At 43.5% G+C, this 23492-nt stretch overlaps 1 protein-coding gene and 1 pseudogene across 1 annotated transcript in view; one reads left to right on the top strand and one right to left on the bottom strand.

Moving 5' to 3' along the window:
* cfap299 (cilia and flagella associated protein 299) overlaps positions 1-23492 on the top strand; it is a 639847-nt gene that overhangs the window by 200303 nt on the left and 416052 nt on the right. The window contains exon 3 of the mRNA XM_055640171.1: positions 5936-6026. Within this exon, the coding sequence (XP_055496146.1) occupies positions 5936-6026 (91 nt within the window). The remainder of the gene's footprint in view (positions 1-5935; positions 6027-23492) is intronic.
* Positions 3784-3891, bottom strand: LOC129705073 (U2 spliceosomal RNA; annotated as a pseudogene).

The following is a 23492-nucleotide window of genomic DNA, read 5'->3' as shown; positions in this document are numbered from 1 at the left end:
TCAATCTCCTTGCCATATTTCATGCTTATACATTTTTTTCCATCTAGTTTCTTGGTTTTTCATGATAAAATATTTTAAGAGAAATAGTAAGATTAAACGAGAACTTACCAGTTTGAAGTTTGATCTGTATTTTATGAGGAGTTACGATGAGGGATTTCGTGAAGAACCCCGCTTCCACGCATGCGTGTCATTCTTCAAAGCAGCGGTGTGAGGTCACAGAAACCTATAATGATCTAACATAGTAAGATTATCAAAGAGATACCAGTTTTTGATATGATCATAAGAGGGTGGGAGCGGAGGGCACGAAATCCCTCATCGCAACTCCTCATAAAATACAGATCAAACTTCAAACTGGTAAGTTCTCGTTTAATCTTACTATTTTACTTCGGAGTCACGTGAGTGACTTCGTGAAGATTTCAAAGCTCTGTGACCTCATGCCGTGGAACGAGTCCATGCTTCACAACTGCCTTGGGTATTGGGAGAGAGCATCATTAGTAGTTTTAAAACACAATTATACAAAGAGTTGTGTGGTATAACGAAAAAATATAACATTTTTTAAAATTTGAGAATCATAACCCTGTAACCTATCGGGCAAATTATTTTGTTGAACCTAAAATGTTTTCTTAATACAATGATGGCTCCAAATTAACTGGTTTATAATACAACCTGTGGAAAAACCCTTTTTTAAAATGACCCTCCTGCCATTCTGAGGATTTGGTCTGTGGGTACCTGTACAATATTGCTGCGGATGTTGCTGCAGTCCTGGTGGAAATGAGAGTTGAAACATCAGTGTCTATTCCTGCCATTTTTAGGACCTATTTGAGCCACCTTGATATAGTTTGAGTCGTGACCCTATCATGCAGTTTCTTGTAAGAGATAAACAACTCCATACTCTGACCTCGAATGTTCTGAGTATATGCTATGTATTGTTAGATGTGTCTTGTTATACACAGTCGTTTGCCATATGGGTGTACCATAAACTCAAACCCTAGACCCTATGAACCCGATCTTTTATTAAATCCTGTATGACAACACCAGTTTCTCGGTGAGATGATCAGGGAGTCCAGGCTCAGTTTGCTTAATGGCTGGACTTGTTGTGCGGTAAATAACACCATGAGCATAACCATCTTCCTGGTCTGTTACTGAGGTGACAACGCTGTTATGAGCTACAAGCTCCTCAGCATGTTGAGAAAACGACACCCATGTCCCAGATTTCGGAGTACCTGGTTTGCTTACCAGGGGTGCGTTCCCACCGCGTGCCGTTCCGATCCTTGTGATAGGTAACTGGAGAGTGCACTTGTGGCACTATTGAAGGCACTGTAGCTCCATCGATTATCCTAATGGAGGCTTGTAAAAATTCCAATACGGCCAGAATGTTCTTGGCCTTTTGGTCGAGATTGTTGTCCAAGCAGTATATGCCCCATTTCTTGATGTGTCCAAGGTACTGCTTCCGTGTTGACAGTCTTAGTGCAGATGAGATGAGATTCATCGTCCTGTCTGACAGTGTAGTGGGTCTGTTAGACTCTACAAATCAATAAATCCATAGTGTTATGGCATGGATGACTGCCTCCAGTCACTGGATAAATCAATAATTTTTTGGCAATGTTCATAGGGAACATGGTTCTAACACCATCCCCTGTAAGACTGAAATACCATGATTGAGAAGGTCAGTCGGGTACTCTGAAAATTCCAGATGCCGAGTGTGGTTGAATTTTCCCTAGTACCCCAATGATGGGTCCGAACGGGGGAAAACATCACCCTATGGCTTATTTACATAACAATGCCAAGCTGGTTTACGAATTTTAGTACATAATAATGGGGCTAATGATTGCCCCTTTTGTAAGCTCTATATTGCCAAAGTTCCTCTATTGAGTCAATGCCTGCCATATAGAAACCCGCAACTGACACCAAGTCTATATCAATAATAAGAGCATCCATCTTAAAATGAATATCTAGAACAAATGTGTTTAGGGTTAAAATCAATGATAATCCTGCAACCCTACTCTATCTTATATTTAATAAATATGTTCAATCCCATCTTTTGTGTACAATTCTTGTAGCACCATGTGGGTTTTAGATTGTTTGGTTTATGTAAGGACAAAATGCCCTTCTGGTGTATGATGTACTGTGGTTATTGGGATGAGTAAACCCTATCAGAGAACCCTGAATACTGCTGAGATTATATGAATCTGTAGTGATTATATACCATACATAACTGTAGTGTTGCAACCTCCCCTACCCTCGTAGGTCCCTATTTTAACAGAAGAAAACCCCACCCACCTACCTCCATGGTTACCGGTGGTTTTGTTATTTCCTTGGTTTTTTGAAAATAAGGTTCTGGTTTAATATTTCTTGTTCGGGGTTGTGTGGGAGGTTGAGGCTTCCGCATCTTCCAGGGTGGCCGCCCTGGCCATACCCTAAAACGGATCCTGCAGGTTATATTGATTTCTGACACTGCTACTGGTATGAGCCACATTTTTTATGGCCTTGCCTGTGGCTGGTATCATGCTCCAAAATAGGCCCTTGCGCTGGCCTTGATGAGCCCCAGTGTCTTGGCTTAGTCCACACACGGTTCTTTATTTGCAAATGGTAGCATTTTTGGGGTCCTAGTGCTGGCTGAATGGCCGCCTTCCACGTGTAGTTCAGGTTATATTGCATATTATTAAACAGATCTAGTGCGTCTTGATGGTCTTTGGTTACCTACGTTTAGTCCAGGGTGCTGGTGTGTGCTATGATGCCTTCCGTCAATCCCTTGAAGGTTCTCTGGATCTTGAGGTCCTGGTTCCTGATGTTCGTCCATATGCTGCCAAATGCATTGGTTTACACTGGGCACCTGTAATGCCTCACCGTTGCCAGGTGGCAGATGTCTGGCCAGTGTTTGTAAATTTTTCTTGTTGGCGTTTGTGGCCAGACATATAGTAATACTATTGCCATCCTGGATCCAAGTCTACCCATGTTTGACTTGGCTAAAGTAATCGGCCACCATGTCCAGCAGAGTCCCTGCTGTGTTAGGATCATGGGACGCTGTATTACCAGGCTCTGGCCCATCAGGGTCCTGCCTACTCTTTTTTATAGAGTTAGAGATCTCTAGGGTCCCACACGGGGTACCCATGTGGGGCTTAACTGCTGCCCACTTGTCTTTTGTTCTGCGGACCCCTCTTGCAGGTCAGCCCAGAACTGACCCACAGTGCTCCCCTCTGATGGGGTAAAAGCATTGTGCAGCCCTCAAAGAGGTACTGCTGTGGTTTTATCACGTTGGAGCAAGGCTCCATACCCCGCTTCTTCCCGCTCCAGCCCTCTCGGGCACTGGTTGCCGGCGGTTTTATGCAAAGTCGGACCCTTCTGAGTCCACTACCTTGTTTGATTTGTGTCTAGCCTACCGCTCGATCACATGGATCTGGCCGGTGCGGGGCCGACACCGGGCACCGCTGATCCCACTACGGTTGATCCAAGTGCCGCTGGCTGCTGCTGGCTGCCCCCTGTTCCATGGTCCTCCTTCTCCAGTTTTGTCCTTCCTTCCGTGAAGTGGATATGGCCGGTGTGGAGGATAACTGGCACAGCTGCTTCCATCTATTCCTTTAACCTGACTTCAACGCTCTCAGCACTCCTGGCTGCTCCTTTATCTTAGACCCCTGGGACCCACCCCCGTACTGACGGTACTGGTCCCTTATGGTCGTTGCAGCCGGTCAACCCCACTCTAATGCCCTCAATTCTGGGCACTCCTACTTATATGGTCCTTAGATAAGGGACATATAAGACATTAAAACTGATGATAACAGCTACTATAGTTTTTATATAATATATATAGTCCCTAGATAAGGGGTGTATCAGATGTTAAACTGATAAGAACAGATACTACACTTGATCTTAGCCAAAAAGCCGAGAAGCGATTATTGTAACTAAAACCCCGCTGGGACCGATCCTGGTACTCACATACTGGTCCCTTGTAGTAGATTGCAGCCAGTCAACTGCAAAGTCCTTTGCTGCCGAGAAATGAACTTTCTCACCATGCTGGAGCGAAGTTGGGCACAGGTGTTTTTCCCCCTCCGGGAATCGATGTGCCCATGCTGCTCCTGCCGTTGCCAGCTCCTCACGAAGTGCCAGCTGCCACTGCTGCTGTCTGTGCTCCTGCCGCTGTCTGTGCTCCTGCAGTTGCCGGCTGCCACTGCTGCTGCCGCTGCCGCTGCTGCTGCTACTGCTGCTGCTGCCGCTCCTCCGCGGTTCTCCCGCCGGCCTTCTGCACCTTACATGGACCTGGTCCATGTCTGCACCTAGAAAGGTAAGTTGAAGGAAAACGCAGGGTCTCTTACCTGCTGTTCCCAACTTTCCTTCTCCCGCCGGTGACCGTCGTTCCCTGTGTCGGGTTCAAGCCGCTTGGACCGACCCCGGTGTTCACGGGCCTGGTCCTTCGCGGCAGTTCCGCAGCCGGTAACCCCGGCTGTTCCTATAGATCCCCTGGACCCTGGTGCTTACCTTGTGAACAAGGTTTTCAGCCCGAACGTCCCGTTCCGACTCCATAAGTGCCGCTGCACTCGCTGAGCGTTTCGAGCCCCGGTACCGCTGTTCCGAGCTGTCTGTCCCGCAGCCTCTGTGCTGGCTGCTACCGACTGCTCCCAAGCCAGTCTCTTTGAGACTGGCATAGGGACCTTTTTTACTTTGCTTCCCGCCCGGCCGAGAGGTGAATTTTGCCGGTGCGGGAGCAAAGTCGGGCTCAGGTTGTTCCCCTCCAGGGAAACTCGTGCTGTTGCTGCTGCTGGCTGCTCGCCCTCCACGGGTCTCCCCGCAAGCTTTCCGCAGCCTCCTAAAAGTAAGTAGTAAAAAGGAACGCAGAGTCTCTTACCTGCTGTTCCCGACTTTCAAATCTCCCGCTTGGGGAACGCCGTTCCCCCCTGTGTGACTCGTTGCAATGCGTGTAGCGATATGACACGCATGCGTGGAAGCGGGGTTCTTCACGAAGTCACTCACGTGACTCCGAAGTAAAATTTCTCATTGTTCTTCTGACGGTGTCCTAAGATGTCAAAGTAATTGTGGTGTTTTCTTGCATGTTAACTAATTCTCTGATACATTTGCTACCTTTAAATTCCTGGATTTCTTTAAGTTACCATATCAAATAACAGCAATCACTGATTATTAAGATTTCCAACACAAAAGTGCTTTAAAGAGTACTTTAAGCAACAAAACCGCTTCACAATCTTCACATCAGATTGGAAACATTGTCTAGAATAGCAGAAAGCAGAGATAAATAATTCATTATTGATTTTTACTGGTCACACGTAGTCATTTGTACACACAATTTTGTAAATTTAGTCATCTCTTATTACTACAGACCTTGTTTGCACTATATATGTTAAATCAACTTGATCAAAAAGCCATATTGTATGAAATATGCTAACAATGAGGCTGTAAAGTTCCAACATAAATTTGTTATTTCCTTCCCTTAGCATAATGTTTGTGTAAATTGCCAAAATTATAATTTTGACTTTTTTTTAAATAATCTGTGTGGCACTCTTTGTTTTCCCTTGCAAGTTGAAATTGGAGATGATAATATATTAAAGCAATGATTAGGTCCAGTTTATGTCACTGGACTCCAATCTTCAATTGGACCATATATTTAGAATATTTTGAACCAGCCTATTTTAAATAGGGTAATCTTTAAAACATTGCAACTATATGGGTAAATTAAGCACTTAATAAAGCATTTTCAAAAGGACATTCTGTTGAAGCCAATTGGAAGAAAATATGTCTTGTGCAACTTAACCAGAGTAGGGACAGATACATAAATAGTCAGACACATAAATTTGTACTTGGAGTACTGCATGTTCTCACCGTGTCCCTGAATTGATAGGTATGTCAATTTAGATTAGTTTCACAGGAATGGGTTGACAGAATTCTTTGAAGCAAATGTTTTAAATTGCCATTTATCCTCTTCTTGCAGAGTATTGGCAAGTGCAGGAAAAGAGCTGAAAGATAATTTCTTGATAGCACTGGCAGAGCGAGAGGAAGACAACCGCAGTGGGAAAACAAGTGTGAGTACACAATCAAGATCTTAACTTGCATTTAGTTTCTTTATCTGTTGGAAAAAAAACTGTACGAGGCTTGGCATGCATACAAACATGTGAATTAAGCAAAGTGAGTTTGGCTACTCTTGGATCATCCTCAACTCTTCATTCTAATGTACCCACAAATACCTTTCATCCTTTTGCTTATTGTAATTATCAATCTCGGCCTTAAAAATGTTTAAAGTCTCTGTTCCCACTATCCTTTGAGAAAGATAGTTGCTAATTCTAGGTTCTCCCACAAGAGGGAACATCCTCTCCATATCAATGTTATCAAGATCGCTTTGGACATGTTGCAATTAAGTTGCCTCCTCAGCTCCTGTCCCACTTAGATTTTTTCGGCAACTAGGCTGTCACCACATGGTTGCGGGATGATACCTGTATGGCCGTGAGTAGTCTCCTCAAGACGCCTAAAGAGTCGTAACGTTTTTCTGGTCGCCACTGGATTTTGAAATGTTCAAAACTTTTCGGCAACTGTGGGCTTGACGTAGCTTGTCTTCGCCTGTCGTGGGTGCTGTCATAGGTTGTCGCCAGGATGAAGCAGGTTGTCACCAAGTGATGTTGGTTGTCGCCAGGTGCTGACTTTGGTGAATTCCATTGGCAACTACCTATGTCAACCAGCGACAGGTACCGGCGACTGAATTGTCTTCAGTTGGCTTCAGTTGTCGTCGACAAAGTCGTTGCTTGTCACAGGTGGACGTGGGTTGACATTGGTTGTCATAGGTTGTCGCCTGTGTCGTCGTAGGTTGTCGTAGGTGTGGTCGTAGGTAAACGTCCTAATGGGTTGCCGGTTGTCGGTAACTTACCGTAGCTTGATGTTGACTAGGTGGTAGGTTGTCGTAAACATTGTCATAGTGGGGGGGGGGTTCCAGTCGCTGCTTTTTTGGCGACCTGCTATGACTGTTACAGTCACCGGCAGTCGCCGAAAAAATCGCCTAAGTTGGACACGCCTTTTACTCTTCTAAACTCCAACATTGTAAGCCTAGTCTGTCAAATCTTTCCACACAAGACAACTGGCCCATTCCAACTAATGTTCAGTTTTTATAGTTGCCCCGTGCCCGGGTTCAATCCTGATCTCCGGTGCTGTCTGGGTGAAGGTTTGCATGTTCTTCCTGGGACTGCATATGTTTCAATAGACAATAGATATACAATAGACAATAGGTGCAGGATTATGCCATTCAATGTGATCATGGCTGATCATCCCCAATCACTACCCTGTTCCTGCCTTCTTCCCATATCCCCTGACTACGGTAAATAGTATTTTGGTATTATCCTTATTATTTTGATCACATACTAAAAAGAGAGTGGGTTCGAATGTAAATTGCCCCTAGTATGTAAATAGGTGATATAATCTGGGGTAAATGTGTGAGAATAGAATGTGTTAGGATTGGACTAGTATAAAAATGAGAGCTTGTTAATCATTGCAGATTCATGGGCTGCAAGGTAATGCACTTTGTACTGCAAGTGTCTGCCACATCTCACCATTCAGATAAATGCCGCTTCTTCATTTTTCATGCCAGAACAGGCAATTTTGCATTTACCCACATTCTAAACCACTTGCCAGATGGTTGCCAACCCAATTAATCCCTCTACATTCCCTTGTAGCCTCCCTATCTTCTCTGCAGCTTAATTTTCCTACCTATTTTATCATCAAACATTTAGTGTAAATTAGACTAAGTGGGACCCGTTGGGTCCCTGTCGCACGGGAGGTCTGGTCCCCCAACGCAATATTGCACGACAGCCATAGCCCCCACGGGAGGCCTGGTTCTCCAACGCAACCTGTTCCCCAAGGCGATATACCATCACTCACCCATTTTCCCAATGGGAAGCTTGGTGCACCAACACAACTCTTTCCCCAAGGCAATATTCTCTCCCTCTCTCTCCTCTCCCTCTCTTTCTCTCCCCTTTCTCGCTCCCTCTCCCCCTCTCTCCCTCTCTCCCTCTCTCCCTCTCTCCTTCTCTCCCTCTCTCTCTCCCTCCCCCCTCTCCCCATCAAATGATACGAATGACCACGGAGGTGGGGTTTTGAGGGGGTGGGGGGGGTGGTTGATGTGAGTCCCCACCCCCCCGATCGGCCATCCCACTCCCTGCCTCGTGGCCAATCACCAGGATCGTGGGGCAACAACCTCGTTACCATCGGCAACGTCCCATTGTGATGTCATTGTGGCAGTCAGCAACTTGAGAGCCCATTGTGATTGGTTCAGTGTGGGTGGCATTGTGACCATCACTGGAAACTCCTGGAAAAAGAGCTGTCTGTGAGAAGGCGGTTTTCACTTTTTTTAAAACTTTAATCATGAATAAGTTTTGAAATATTGCATGAAATCTGAAGTGAACCTAATACAGGCACGGAGGGGAATCAGAGGTTGAGGAGCAGCCGCTTCAGATATTGGGAGAGGGGCAGCGGCCTCGTTACCGTTGGCAACATCCCATTTTGATGTCGTTGTGACAGTTGGCAGCCAGCTTGAGAGCCCATTGTTACCGTTGGCAACATCCCATTGTGATGTCATTGTGGCAGTTGGTATCCAGCTTGGGAGGCCATTGTGATTGGTGCACTGTGAGAAGCATTGTGACATCATCACTGGAAGCTCTCTGAGAAGGCTGGATGCTGTCTGTGAGAAGGCGGTTTTGGCTTTAAAACCTTTTTTAATCATAAAATATAGCATGAAATATGAAGCAAATAGGGAAATCCCCCCTCCCATTTGGCCCTCCCCACTCCTGCCTTGTGTCCAAACACCAGGATTGTGGGAACAAAATGCAACCAGAACTTGATAAGTAGCCCCTTCAGATATTGGTGGAGGGCATCAACCTTGTTACCGTTGGCAACGTACCATTGTGATGTCATTGTGGCAGTTGGCAGCCAACTTGAGAGCCCATTATTACCATTGGCAGCGTCCCATCGTGATGTCATTGTGGCAATCGGCAACCAGCTCGAGAGCCCATTGTGATTGGTGCCCTGTTAGGGGCATTGTGACATCATCACTGTGCGAAGGCTGCAAGCTTCCTGTGAGAAGGCGGTTTTGACTGTTTTTAATATTTCGACGATTAATAACTTCAGAAATATGGGTGGAAATGCGACAGGAAGATGTTTATCGCCACCTGGAGAAAAATGTGAGTAGGATATGTGAAAATGGGAAGGCTGTGGCCTAGCATTTGGAAGATAGGAATTAATCAGATTGGCACACACACACACACACACACACACACACACACACACACACACACACACACACACACACACACACACACACACACACACACACACACACACACACACACACACACACACACACACACACACACACAACACAAAGAATTTTAGTTATATAGAGATAGATACAAGTGATTTGAAAATGTACAGATATATGTGATTGGAAAATGTAATTTAACTGCTGCAAGTTGTATAGAAAAATTAATGCAGAGAAGGTTTGAATTAGAAGTTGACTTTAAAATAAAATCAATTTTGATTGGAAAAACTAATAACCAAAAACGTGATGCCCTTCCTATACCCGGACCTATGGGATTTGTAATTAAAAGATCAAACACAGACTGGAGAAGGGATATTGAAATCTGTGGACACATATTTTTCCAATGAATATTGACTATGTAAACTGTTTCATGCAAAAGGCATTCTAGCTTTTAAATTTACGTTATTGAAGTTGGTATAAAAGAACTGGTTACAACTTTTCCTTTTCAAGACTATTCAAAGAAACCACTGTAGTTGACTTAGAAAACAGTGAATTAAGCAGCTTCTAATGTACCTCTTCCTGTGTTTAAAACCTGAGGAAGAAAATATAGTAGAGCATATGACTAACAATATTGTGCTGACACACTCCTTTCTTTCCTTTACTATTTTCCAAGTCCTCTGAAGTGTTTCCTTTGATGAAAAAAAGGTTGATTGTAGGAATGTTTATTTCGTTTTCAATTAACCCAAATTTGCCCCCATTTAGTAAACCTACTGCTGGAAAAAGTATGAGTCATGCAGGTAATTTCATCTAAATGCTTGACAATTCTCATTTTGTCCAAACTCTACAAGTATATCAGACTGTGTTTACATGGGCAAAGACTGTATCTCAAGGAGCACTTTGTGCTTAACTCTGCACGGACAGACCTACAGAGATTTATTTTCCATGTTTGTAGCTTACCATTTTAATTCAAATATCGTGTTTTGTGATACATTGGCATTACAGTTTCCATTACAATTCTATTTAATCGCATTAGATAAGTTGATTAAGGATGCATGCGCAATGAAAAGTGATTGTGGTTGGGAAAGATAATATGATAGACACTCATAACACGTGAAAGGAAGTCAAACAGAGTGCTAAGACCATAATAAAGAAAAAATAGAAATAGACTCTGGAGTAGAGAATCAAAAGCTTCACATTCCTCTGTTCCTTCTCATTTATATGGATGACCCTTTATGTGAAGACAAGTCAAGTGTCCTCCTGCATGCTGCCTGCAAACGGTCACTTCCCTCTGACACCATTTTTATTTGAACTATGCCCCCTAATTCTACGTTCCCAAAAGAGGGGACTATCTGCACAGCATTTATTTTTGTCAAGAGTGGTATGTTTTAATGCCATTTCTTATGCATGTCAACAAGAAAGAGCAAGGGTAAAATTGATTTATGTATCCAAGGAATCAATCTAAATGAGGCTTCACTGCATTAATTTCGAAGGATAGTGCATCAATACCGAGATCAAAACGACATGTAGCGTCCCAGATGTTGTCTCAGCAATGCCCTATACAACGGGAGAAAGACTTCCCTATTGTTACACTCCATCCCTCTGGGCAGGGAGATCATTACCCTGTATACCTTCCTCATTTACTTATATGCCTGCATTTGATATATGAGGACACTATCCAAATATTTAATTCTACTTTACTATTCCTCTTCCCACAGTAGACACTCATAGCTCCCCACTATAAAATCCGTCTGCTGATATTTTGCCTACTCACTTAACCTGTTTATATCTATTTGTGTCTTCACAATGTTATCCACACCTATTATCGTATCTTCAGGAAATATAGAGATAGCAGTCTTTCAACTGAGTGATTGCTACAAATTTTAGATATGCAATGCCTCATCATGATCTCATACATCCCACTAATTCCAACATGCGACCCTGAAGATGACCCATGTGTCTCTGTTTTGTTTGCAGTCAGTAAACCAATCTTCTATCTCTGCTAATGTATTATCATCAATACAGTTGCTCCTTATATTATGGAGGAACTTTTAATGTGATATCTTAATGAATGTATTTTGGAAATGCAAAGAATTAGCCCATCCAATTTTAGGAGGTAGAAGCCTTATTAGTCTACTTTAGATTTTTTTTTCTCTCTGGTGATAACTGTTTTAAATTCAGCTCTCTATTTTGCCCCTTATTTTTCTATTGTTTTTAGTATGTTTTCCAAGTCTTCTGCTACATTTCTGTGCTCTCTGTTAATAATTCTTTGTTTCAACTATTAAAAATCTTAAAACCCGCACATCTGCAGATCGATTTATTCTCCCGCCAGTCTGCGCCGTGCGGATTAGTCTCTTCCTCTGTCACCCCCCAGGACAGTCGCCCCTTCCTGTGCCATCGCGTCTTTACTGGAGCTGAGGGTGGCTGGCAGACGTTTCTAACCAGACTTTCGGAGGGACCGGAAGCAGCCCAGCCCCAAGCAGCCCAGCCCCCCAGGCAGCCCAGCCCCAAGCAGCCCAGCCCCAAGCAGCCCAGCCCCAAGCAGCAGCCCAGCCCCATGCAGCAGCCCAGCCCCAAGCAGCAGCCCCGCCCCAAGCAGCAGCCCCGCCCCAAGCAACAGCCCAGCCCCAAGCAGCAGCCAGCCCCAAGCAGCCCAGCCCCACGCCCCCAGCCCCAAGCAGCAGCCCAGCCCAGCCCCCCCATGCAGCAGCCCAGCCCCACGCCCAGCCCAGCCCCAGCAGCCCAGCCCCAAGCAGCAGCCCAGCCCCAAGCAGCAGCCCAGCCCCATGCAGCAGCCCATCGTCAGAGACCTGACCCAGCCCAGAGTCGGAGATGTCGCCGATGTCGCCAAATGAAAAGCGGAGACTCTGATCCCGGTGTAGGAGAATGACCAGCGACCAGCGCCCGCTGGGAGTCCCCATCACATTGCCAATTCCAGCCACTACCCCTCTGGTCGCCCTCGATGGCTCCTCTCCCGTGATGCCCCCCTCTCCCCCATGGCTCTTCACCGTGTTTTCTCTGAGCTCTCTCCCCCCCCGCCCACACACCCTTCTCCCCCCCCACAACTCCGCCCCCAACCACACACCCTCCCCCCACAAGCCCTCCCCCGCCCACACACCCAATCCCCCGCCCACACACACCCACCCCCCCCCACACACACACACAACCCCCACACACCCCGCCGCCTACACACCCACCATACCACACATTGCTGCCCCCACAAAACCCCCCGCCCCACACACACCCACCCTCCACCCACACACACCCAACCCCGCACACACCCCCACACACACCCCCCCCCCCACACAACCCCCCCCACACCCGCCCCACACGCCGCCCCCCACATACTCCCCCGCCCCCATAACCACCGCCTCCCACAACCTCACCCGCCCCCACCCATGCCCCAACCCCATAAACCCCCCGCCCCCACCACCCCCTCCCCTACCCACACACCACCCTACCCACACACACCCTGCTCCACCCCCACAACCCCTATCCTCCCCCACAACCCCCCGCCCCCAACCCCCCCACCCCCCCCCCCCAAATCCCCCCGCCCCCCCCCTCACAACCGCCATGCCGCCATAACCTCCCCCTGACATGAGAGGAGTAAGGATGCGGGTACAGCAGGCAGTGAAGAAAGCGAATGGAATGTTGACCTTCATAACAAGAGGAGTTGAGCATAGGAGCAAAGAGGTCCTTCTGCCGTTGTACAGGGCCCTCGTGAGACCACGCCTGGAGTATTGTGTGCAGTTATGGTCTCCAAATTTGAGGAAGGACATTCTTGCTATTGAGGGAGTGCAGCTTAGGTTCACAAGGTTAATTCCTGGGATGGCGTGACTGTCAAATGTTGATAGAGTAGTGCGGCTGGGCTTGTATACTCTGGAATTTAGAAGGATGAGAGGGTATCTTTTTAAAAAACATATAAGATTATTAAGGTACACAAAAATGCTGGAGAAACTCAGCGGGTGCAGCAGCATCTATGGAGCGAAGGAAATAGGCGACGTTTCGGGCCGAAACCCTTCTTCATACTATTAATTCAGACTAAGATTATTAAGGGTTTGGACACGCCAGAGGCAGGAAACATTTAGAATGGAGATGAGGAAATACTTTTTCACATAGAGAGTTGGGAGTCTGTGGACCTCTGCCTCAGAGGGCGGTGGAGGCCGTTTCTCTGGATGCTTTCAGGAGAGAGTTAGATAGAGCTCTTTAAGATAGTGGAGTCTGGGGATATGGGGAGAAGGCAGGAATGGAGTACTGATTGTGGATGATCAACCATGATCACAGTGAATGGCGGAGCTGGCTCGCGGGGCCAAATGGCCTACTCCCGCACCTCTTGTCTATTATCTATTGAGACCAATCTGCGCATGCGCAGTTTTAAAGATTTTTAAACCTTAATATCTTTTTAAATATACCATCGATCAGAACAAAACTTGTTGCACTTTCAGCACAGGAGAATGTCGAGTAAGATGGAGAAAAATGTAGTGCTATCATGTACCGTTTTTGCGCAAATAGAAAAACCACCATAGATTTATTTCAAATGTATTCTTTTAGAGGTGTTGAGTTGATGAGTCACGTAAAATTAATCAAGTAAACTGCTGAGCAGAGTACCTAATTTTCTTTAGGAAATACAAAATATGTATTAGGTCTGAATTTTATTGCAGCAAAGTGATGGAGTTGCTTACCACTGATTAATTAACACAGTAAGTGCTGGCAAGAGTAATTAATGAGAAATGCTATTCACAATTATTCTTCTGTTTGAAATGTGAAAATGCACAAAAATATAATTAGTCAGAGTTGTGTAATGGAGGGCAGAAGATTTGTACTGAAAGTATATATTAGAGAATGCGAGGTAAAGTTTCCAGAGGTATTATCTAATCATCTATATGAAGATCACAGACATATTGGGAAAAGGTTTCTAAAACATTTTTCTTGGCCTTAATTTACTAGGAAAGAGGTTGTGAAAGATCAGAATTAATGTGAGAACCACTGCTGTTAGATAGCCCCATCTGCATAATGTAAATATTAAATAACCCAAGAGCTGTAAAATATGACAAATTTACTTAAATTAATTCATTTTATGAATTTGCATCTGCTGCTCCAAGCTATGAGCAGTCTGCTAATGTCTCTATCTGATTAATGGCTTAATAAACCCAAGTGGTGGCTTGTGGCATCCTTTAGGCATTTTGCATGCCTGCTTGCAAATTTATTCCACTGACAATTTTCAGATGTTACATTGTATCACATCTGTTTTGTGTAATGTTTATTGTATTGCTTGTGTAATGGTTTTTATTGTCAAATGGGATGGTTTAATATGAATATAGCTTCAATCCTTTCCAACTTTCTTCCCCCTGCACAAATAATAACTATGACAAGCAAGGTACTAAGCATAAATCCTGATGGATGTGCTCAGCAGCGTGTTGAAGATTCTTTTAAAATTGAGGGGAAATATTTTCTCTTCAGTTTTACTGATTTAGTGCATGTCAGACCCGGAGGTATTATGATTCCCATCACTACCAGCTTTAGATCAGTTTCATATGTGCTAAAAATAGTTAAGGAATTATCTACTATAAAATTAGTTTGCTTTTCTATGGATAATTAATTTTTAGGACTTGGACTTGGATTTAGGTCTTTATATCTGAACAGTTGCGAATATTTAAAAATATGTAGTGAAGTATCTTAAATATCCCAAACCTTTTTCAACATGGATGTTAAGTTGTCAAGTCACTTACTTAAAATAGCCTGGCACACGTTGACATGGGCATTTTCTAAAGAAAGGGGCTCAATTACTGGCACTGGCACTTTAAAATGCATGTGGAACTGAATTATGCAACCAATTGTTTAAAAGAGGAATCCATTCGGAGTAGTTATTTCATTGTGGTTACCTGAATTCTTCTGTCAAGGTTATACCCTGGAACATCTCCACAAATCTTTTTCAGGCTGCCTTCTTTGTCTTTGTCTTAGGATTGTGATGGTCTCTAAGAGGCTCAAGGAAAGACAGGCAATAATTCTAGATTATTTTTCTATTCCAATAACTATACCCCTTTCTACGATAACAGACCTTCAATAGGTTGAACATTAAAAATTTCTGCTTCCCCACATTCTGAATTCTTGATGGAGGAGGGGTGGAAGACCCAGTGTCTCACTTTCCTGCAAAGATTTGTCATTCTTCTTTCTTTCATGTTGCCAAACCATTCCAGGTAAATGTAATTATTGATAACATTTTCCATTAGATGAGACTGGTATCTTTCTATTATGTTGTTCCCCGCTTTCAGACAAGTGCAATGCTTCTCAAAAAGGCACAAGTGCCTTGCCCGAGTGGTAGAGTAACTCAGCGTCTCTGGACATCATGGACCCGAAACGTCACCCATCCACGTTAAAGAAGGGTCCTGCTCCGAAACGTAATCTATCCATGCTCTCCAGAGATGCTGTCTGACCTGCTGAATTACTCCAGCACTTTGTGCCTTTTTTTGTAAACCAGCATCTGCAGTTCCTTGTTTCTGCAATACTTCTCAATCTTTCATTCAATTATGTACCATCAGTAAAACTTTAAAAAAATCATCCATAATTGCTTCCCTTAAACAAATATATCAGTTTTGGTTAACTTAGTGGGGGGGGGGGGGGCAATACAAGGGAGGAGGACCGTTTCCCAGTCACTAAAATATGGAAAGGAGATGCGTCTTTTCTCTGCTCCACTGCACCATTCAGAACTAAAGTTCGCCCCCCCCCCCCCCACAACCCCCCCACTGCAGCCTACCCTTTCTGTTAACTGGATCGGTGCAGTCTTTCCTGCAGGAGACCGGCCAGCACTTCAGCGGCGGCCCAGCACTGAATTACCATCGCGGACGATGCCTTGCTGGGGATCACCGTGTTGGAGCTCCGGAGTGTTGGGCCTGCTGATTAACACCATGGAGCTCTGGTCTGTGGAGCTTCTAGCCGCGGGCGGTGCTGACTTTAACATCGCGGAGGTCTGGGACCCCTTGTCGGGGGTTGCCAGTGATGGATCTTCGTCCAGCTTGGCCGGTGGATTTCGGAAGCCGTGGTCTCCGGTAGGAAGCGGCCGATTCGGAAACTATAACCCGCGAGTGTGTTCTGATCTGCTCCGACGCCGGAGTTCTGATCATCCCAGCGATAGGGCCTGAACATCGGGCCGTCCGTAGCGGCAATTATGGAGGGCTCAAAGGACCCAACCACGGGTGAACAAAGATGACTGAACTTTATTGCTTGCCCTCACAGTGGGAAACATTGATTCCGCTGTGGGCGATGTTCATGTTAAACTCTATCGTGTATTGTGTTCTTTTTATTTGTATGGCTGTATGGTAATTCTAATCTCACTGTACCGATTGGTGCATGTAACAATAAATGTAACTTGAACTTGAACTTGAAAATAATAGAAAGCTGTTCATTTGTGTCAGTGTTGTTTGCATCTTGCTTGTTGATGTATTTTCTGATGAAGCAAAGTGGCATGTTTCAAACAATTTATTCAAAGGAAAATTAGATATTTCTGAGGGGTGTAATGACTATGTAAACACAAGCCCTTACTCCAGTGGTACCCGGACGTGGGGTCAAAGGATGAGAAGCCGAAGCAAAGAAGTGGAAGCCAAATAACCGAACGGAAATGAAGCTGAAACGCCAAATAACCGAAAGCGTACGAAGCCGAAACGCCAACTAACCGAAAGGGTGGGGCGCCTAAATGCAAACTAACCGAAAGGGCGGGATGCCTAAAAGCCAACTAACCGAAAGGCTGCGTCGCCTAAAAGCAAACTCACCGAATGGCCCCCCCTGCCGAAACGCCAACTAACCGAATGGCCGTCCTGTTGAAAAGTCAAATAACGAACATGACATCATCAGTGGGCGGGACTTGTCAGAGATTGGTCCAGACCCCCGTGTCCATCACATTATTGGCCGGTGGAGACAGGCGGGTGGGGGTCATTTCCCCACACAAGCCATAGGTGACTGGGCACTCTGAACCCAAGCACCAAGTTGTAAGCGGCCGAAGGAGCACATCCCTCAGGACAGCTCCCACCGCCACGGCCGCCCTCCGCCTCGTCTCCCCCGTGCGGCCGGACTGTGATGGGCTGTGTGTCGACAGTGCTGGGTGGAGCGGAGGTGTGGGACAGGCTGGTCCCTCCGCCCACCCAGAGTCACTCACTGTGATGCACCGCCATCGAACCCCAACCCCCACACCAGGGTGATTCCCCCCCCGACCCCTGTACCCTGACCAACACACGGGGTGATTTACCCCCTGACACCCACACCGGGTGATTCACCCCCACCCCGGCCGTGGAGACAGATGGCTTGGGGCATTGACAGCCATAGTAAATTGCTTTTAAAACATGGGGGGACACACAAATTCACTGACGGGCCGATGACAAGTGTGCATGACAACGAACAATTTTATCTCCTCCCCCTTGACAACAAGTAACGCACACAAGCTCCCATGTACAGAACCCCAGATAATCTGTAAACTGATTTAACTGAAGATGGACACAAAAAGCTAGATAGACACAAAATGCTGGAGTGACTCAGCGGAAAAGGCTGCATCTCTGGAGAGAAGGCATTGGTGACGTTTCGGGTCGAGACCATTCTTCAGACCTGAAGACTGAGTCTGAAGGGTCTTGACCCGAAACGCCACCCATTCCTTCTCTCCAGAGATGCTGCCTGTCCACACTGAGTCACTCCAGCATTTTGTGTCTATCTTTGGTGCGACAGTTGTCTCATTTCATCGGCTTCACATATTGCGCATATGGAAGAGACGCTTTGGATGCCGCTTGCATCTATTCATCCAAGTGTGTTAATGAAATCTCACATCTTTGCGAGGGATGGATGGAATGGATGTGACCAATTTATGTGTAGCAATTTATTTATAGCAAAAGGATTTGAGGATTTGAGTATCGGAGCAGGGAGGTTCTACTGCAGTTGTACAGGGTCTTCGTGAGACCACACCTGGAGTATTGCGTACAGTTTTGGTCTCCTAATCTGAGAAAATACATTCTTTCCATAGAGAGAGTACAGAGAAGCTTCATTAGACTGATTCCTGGGATGTCAGGACTTTCACCTGAATAAAGACTGGATAGACTCGGCTTGTACTTGCTAGAATTTAGAAGATTGAGGGGGGATCTTATAGAAACTTACTAAATTCTTAAGGGGTCGGACAGGCTAGATGCAGGAAGATTGTTCCCGATGTTGGGGAAGTCCAGAACAAGGGGTCACAGTTTAAGGATAAGGGGGAAATCTTTTAGGGCTGAGATGAGAAAAACATTTTTCACACAGAGAGTGGTGAATCTCTGGAATTCTCTGCCACAGAAGGTAGTTGAGGCCAATTCATTGGCTATATTTAAGAGGGAATTAGATGTGGCCCTTGTGGCTAAAGAGATCAGGGGGTATGGAGAGAAAGAAGGCACAGGATACTGAGTTGGATGATGAGCCATGATCATATTGAATGGTGGTGCAGGCTCGAAGGGCCGAATGGCCTACTCCTGCACCTAATTTCTATTTCTATGTTTCTATGACCACCGGCTAAAGCAAAGGCATAGTTCGGACAGGGAAATAAAACCCCGTCCTGTGTGAAGGGCTTGCGGCAGCTGTTTTCATAGCGCCTTCATTGTTGGTAGGTGCTGTCCTTTCACATGGGCCGCTGTCAGTACCACTTTTCACAACTTCAGGCCTGAAGAATGGTCCTGAAAAGTGACTTTTCGGCTGAATAGCCATTCGGTTAGTTGGCTTGTAGGCGACGCAGCCTTTCGGTTGGTTGGCGTTTCGGCAGATCGGCCATTGGGTGAGTTTGCTTTTAGGCGACGCAGCCTTTCGGTTAGTTGGCGTTTCGGCGTCCCACACCTTTGGTTAGTTTGCATTTAGGCATCCCACCCTTTCGGTTAGTTGGTATTTCGGCTTTGTTCGCTTTCAGTTATTTGGCATTTCGGCTTTGTTTCCGTTCGGTTATTTGGCTTCCACTTCTTTGCTTTGGCTTCTTGTTCTTCGACGCCATGAGTTGCTGAGGCTATGACCTATTTTAATTGATGTCTAATATTTGCTGGATTTCACATCCAAGGGGTTTTCTCTCATGGCTCATGCAAATCTGAAGAAGGGTCTCAAATCGAAATGTAATCTGTCCGTTCCTACCACAGACAACGCCTGATCTGCTGAGTTCCTCTGGTACTTGGTGTTTTACCCATGCCATCTCACTTTAAACCAACCACTCGAAGCTAGCGAGCTTTCATAGTGCTTAGTTGTCAACTGAGACACTGGTTTAAAGTGTTCCCACACGGTATTGTTAACTATTGATGAAATAGTCAATTTATTGTTGCAGTGGAAACTTATTTGGAATTCAAGTTTGAATAAGAGGCTTAGCAGCTCCTGTAGCAACTGTAGATATGTACTTTTAAAATTCATTTTCAGCCAAGTATGCTATTCCTTAATTCCTTTATACTACTTACAATTAAGTATCTCTTTATAAATAAAGAATTAACAAAAACATTTTTATGGTAGTTATGACTTCTGTTTAACCTAACATTTTCTGGCCATCTTCTCTTCTACTGAAAGAATATGGCCAGAAAACATTAGATGGTGGCACAATATTTCACTAACAATGAAGCCTGCCAGAAGTAAATTATAAAATTCTGTTAATGGGAATAAGGAAATTTCAATGGTTTCTGCATGCTAGAAGGCTTAGGTGAACTCTGATAGATTTACAGAACAGATAAACATTATAAAAGGCATACGAGTCTAGTTTCCTGTATGATTTTCAGACAAAAGGGGTCATAACTGACTGGAACCAAGATGCTTGGAAGGGGATTAATAACCTTTGAGTCCAACTCTAAGCTTGTTTTCACCCTTTTCATGATGATTGTATCATATATGTTGACAGACAGATTATTACTGTATGTAATTTTAAAATTGCTTTTGCTCTAATGATGAAATAATGGTTTCTTTATGTTCACCTGTTGCAGCTTCTCCAGTATTACAGCCGCTTTGAGTTGATAGCACAACTGTATTCAATACCAATACTTAACTGTCATACAAATAGTAGTATTGTTTTTCATTCAGAAATTTTTAATTAATTATAGTTTACATTTTACGCATTGCAACAATGAAAAACTGTGAAGTATGCTTTTCATAAGCTCTGTAAAAAGCTATTTCTGATAATGTAGGAATGTTACAAATTTTTGAGATTTTAGAAATCAAGCCTGTAATTTATCCCATCAGATAAAGCATAAAAAGAACTTTAATTTAATTCATTTTCATATCTTCAGTATTTTAAAAGTTATTGTCAATTTCATACTCAGAAATTAGCATTTTGTTCCCTATTGCTTTTCTATTAACACAAAAGCTGTGATCGTGGACAATCAAAAGCCCATACCTTTCTTAAAAATTAAGAGAATTGAATGACATTTTCAGTTATTATAGATTGAAGCATTCTGAAACAAATATGAAACATTTTACTTGGATGACCTGAAATTAAAGCATATAATTAGATAGTTACCTACTTGTAGCTAATTACAAAATAAACCTTCGGAGACATCTGTTTAAAATGTAAAGACGAAAAAACTCACTGAACAGCATTAAAAGAAACAAGTTATTATTTGCAGTTTTAGAAATAAAAGGTAGAAATTATAAAGTTAAACGCTAAAATAAAATAGTAAATACCCAACAAAAAAATCATATTCATCAGTTTCATCTAATCAATTAAATTCATCTAAATTCAATTACTTGATCTAAACGTCTATCCATTTCTTAAGAAACGGCTAAAAATTTTAAATAGCCTAAGTATCCAAAAAACAAATAACAAACTGATCCCATTCACATATGAATTCACAATATAATATGATTTTTAAATCTCACTTTGTCATGAATGTAAATGCCAAGTGGAAGGGATTTAATGTTTAATTCCCATAAATTAATCCAGAAACATCCACTACCAAGATAATCAAAATCATTATTTTTTGCACAATCCATCTGATGAAATCTGTACTCTGGATATTTAATGTAAAAATATTGATCATGGATAGACAAAAACACAAAATATAGATGATTTAGATGTTCTTATGACATGATTGTGCAAAAAAAAAGAAATTGATTATCTTGAGTGTGGATGTTTCTGGAATGTGATCGATTGGAATGTTGCCATTGCCATAAATTTAAGCCCATATCAACAGGCAAGACACAGCCGATTTGTATGGGGGCCTAAATAACATTTTCGCATCATAAGATTAAAATGAACCCATACCCAAAAGCAGAATAAGCTAGGTCGGCAGGTAGACTATTTTTGATATGCTGCATAACCAGTCGCTCAAAACACTTCATTACTATGGGTGTTAGAGCCACTGGTCGAAAGTCATTATGGCAGGCTGGGTTTGGTTTCTTCGGGACAGGGATGATGGTAAATCAGAACGTGAACTATGGCACATTACTCATGATTTTTGATTTCCAGTTAAGGAATGAAAGGGTAAATCAAGTGGGACAAATGACAGGCACATCAGCTTGAGTTAATAATTCTACACCACTGTCAGAAATCAAGATGGCATCTATTATATCTTCTTGGTGTAGTCAGTATAACATCATATTTGTAAAAGTTGGAAGAAACAAAGAGAAATTTGACATGATGTAAATTTAGGAAATCATATCATAGAACTAGAATTACTATTAATTTCAAGTTAAGTCTAGGATGCCAAGGTAGAAGTGCAGTGAAAAAAATAGTAAAATACATATCAAATGAACTATTTTGTTACCGTTGGCACAATTTAAATAAAATCATTCCTTAAGAAAAATGTGCAATTACAAAATAGGGATGAAAAGTTAATCTTCTTGCTATTTTGGACCTTTGCATAGCTGTATAGTTAACTCAAAACATAATTTTCTTCAAATCTGTTCAAACCTACCCTATCCCTACACCTACTCCTACCTCATCCTCCTTCCATGCACCTATTTTGTGCATTTTCACCTGCAGTTAGCAGAATCGAGGCCCACATGATTGTGATGTTAAACCACTGTTAGCAGATTTCTTCAGACGCAAAGTGCTGGAGTAAGTCAGCGGGTCAGGCAGCATCCTTGGAGAAAAAGGATGGTTGATGAAACATCACACAATCCTTTTTTTCCAGTGATGCTGCCAGACCCGCTGAGTTACTCCAGCACTGTGTATCTTATCTTTGGTATCAACCAGCATCAGCAATTCTTTTTTTCTACATAATTTCATGAAACATTATCTGCTGTATACTGTAAGGCCCCGTGACAGCAATTTAGAATGTATCAACTTTGCTTCCAGAATACAGTACAGTGACCTTTAGGATACAGAGCATATGATTGCTGACTTGCTGACATTTAGTGAATAGAAACTATTACAGTAAAGTGCATTTCGCAGTTCTGATGTATTAACGTCAAAGTGATATGAGTTTAGTTCATGGCATGTCCGTGAGCTTTAGAAATCTTAGCAAAGTCACATATCTGTACCACTCTCACTCAATCAAGAAAGAATAAGAGAGATTATACTGTTGTGAAGTACAGTCCACTAGTGACCACGTAAAATATTGAAGATGTTAGTTGCTAAAGCCGGAAGAATAATAATTCACTGCTACTTTCACCATTGGTAATGTAGTTCTTGAAGAAGGTATAGGAGTCTGAAAACTGTAACCAAAGATTCAAGAATAGGTTCTTCTCAAATAGGCTATTCAGGCTCTTGAACACTATCCTCAATTATGAAATTTGGGCAAGGTTTGTTTGTACTCAGAATGTGTTTTTTTTGCACTAGTGTTGGAGTAATTAATTTATTGAATTTTAGTTTATAATATATTATATATGTGTATTGTGTTGACAGGCCAGTTATACTGCTGCAAGTAAGAATTTCATAATTCCATTATCAGTGCATATGACAATTAAATACTCTTGCCTCTTGGATAGGTTCCGCAGCTATAGAATTGCAAGAAGATTCATACTTCATGTTCCTCACTGAAATGGGGTTAATAATTATTGGAATAATTATTCCCTGAGGAAACTTAAAAGATAGTTTCTCCTGCTGAGTCAAGGAGCTGCTTCACTAAAACTTGAAGTCAGGTCATTCTCAGCAGAATTCAAAAAGTTTAGAAAGTCTAATCACTGCCTTATTCATTCGTCACATCAATTGTCAAACTATATCTACACTGCAAATAACAAAGGACCCCCTTAAACCAAGCAGGTTAGGATATTTTCCTCCTGTATACTGCTAGGCTCCTATTGTTGAATCCTTTGGTGCTGTATCAACACGTAGCATTAAAGGTAATCATCA

The sequence above is a fragment of the Leucoraja erinacea genome, chromosome 1, assembly GCF_028641065.1.
Source record: "Leucoraja erinacea ecotype New England chromosome 1, Leri_hhj_1, whole genome shotgun sequence".
NCBI lineage: Eukaryota > Metazoa > Chordata > Chondrichthyes > Rajiformes > Rajidae > Leucoraja > Leucoraja erinaceus.
Note: the sequence above shows the minus strand (reverse complement) of the source record. Positions and strands in the feature narration are given on the sequence as shown.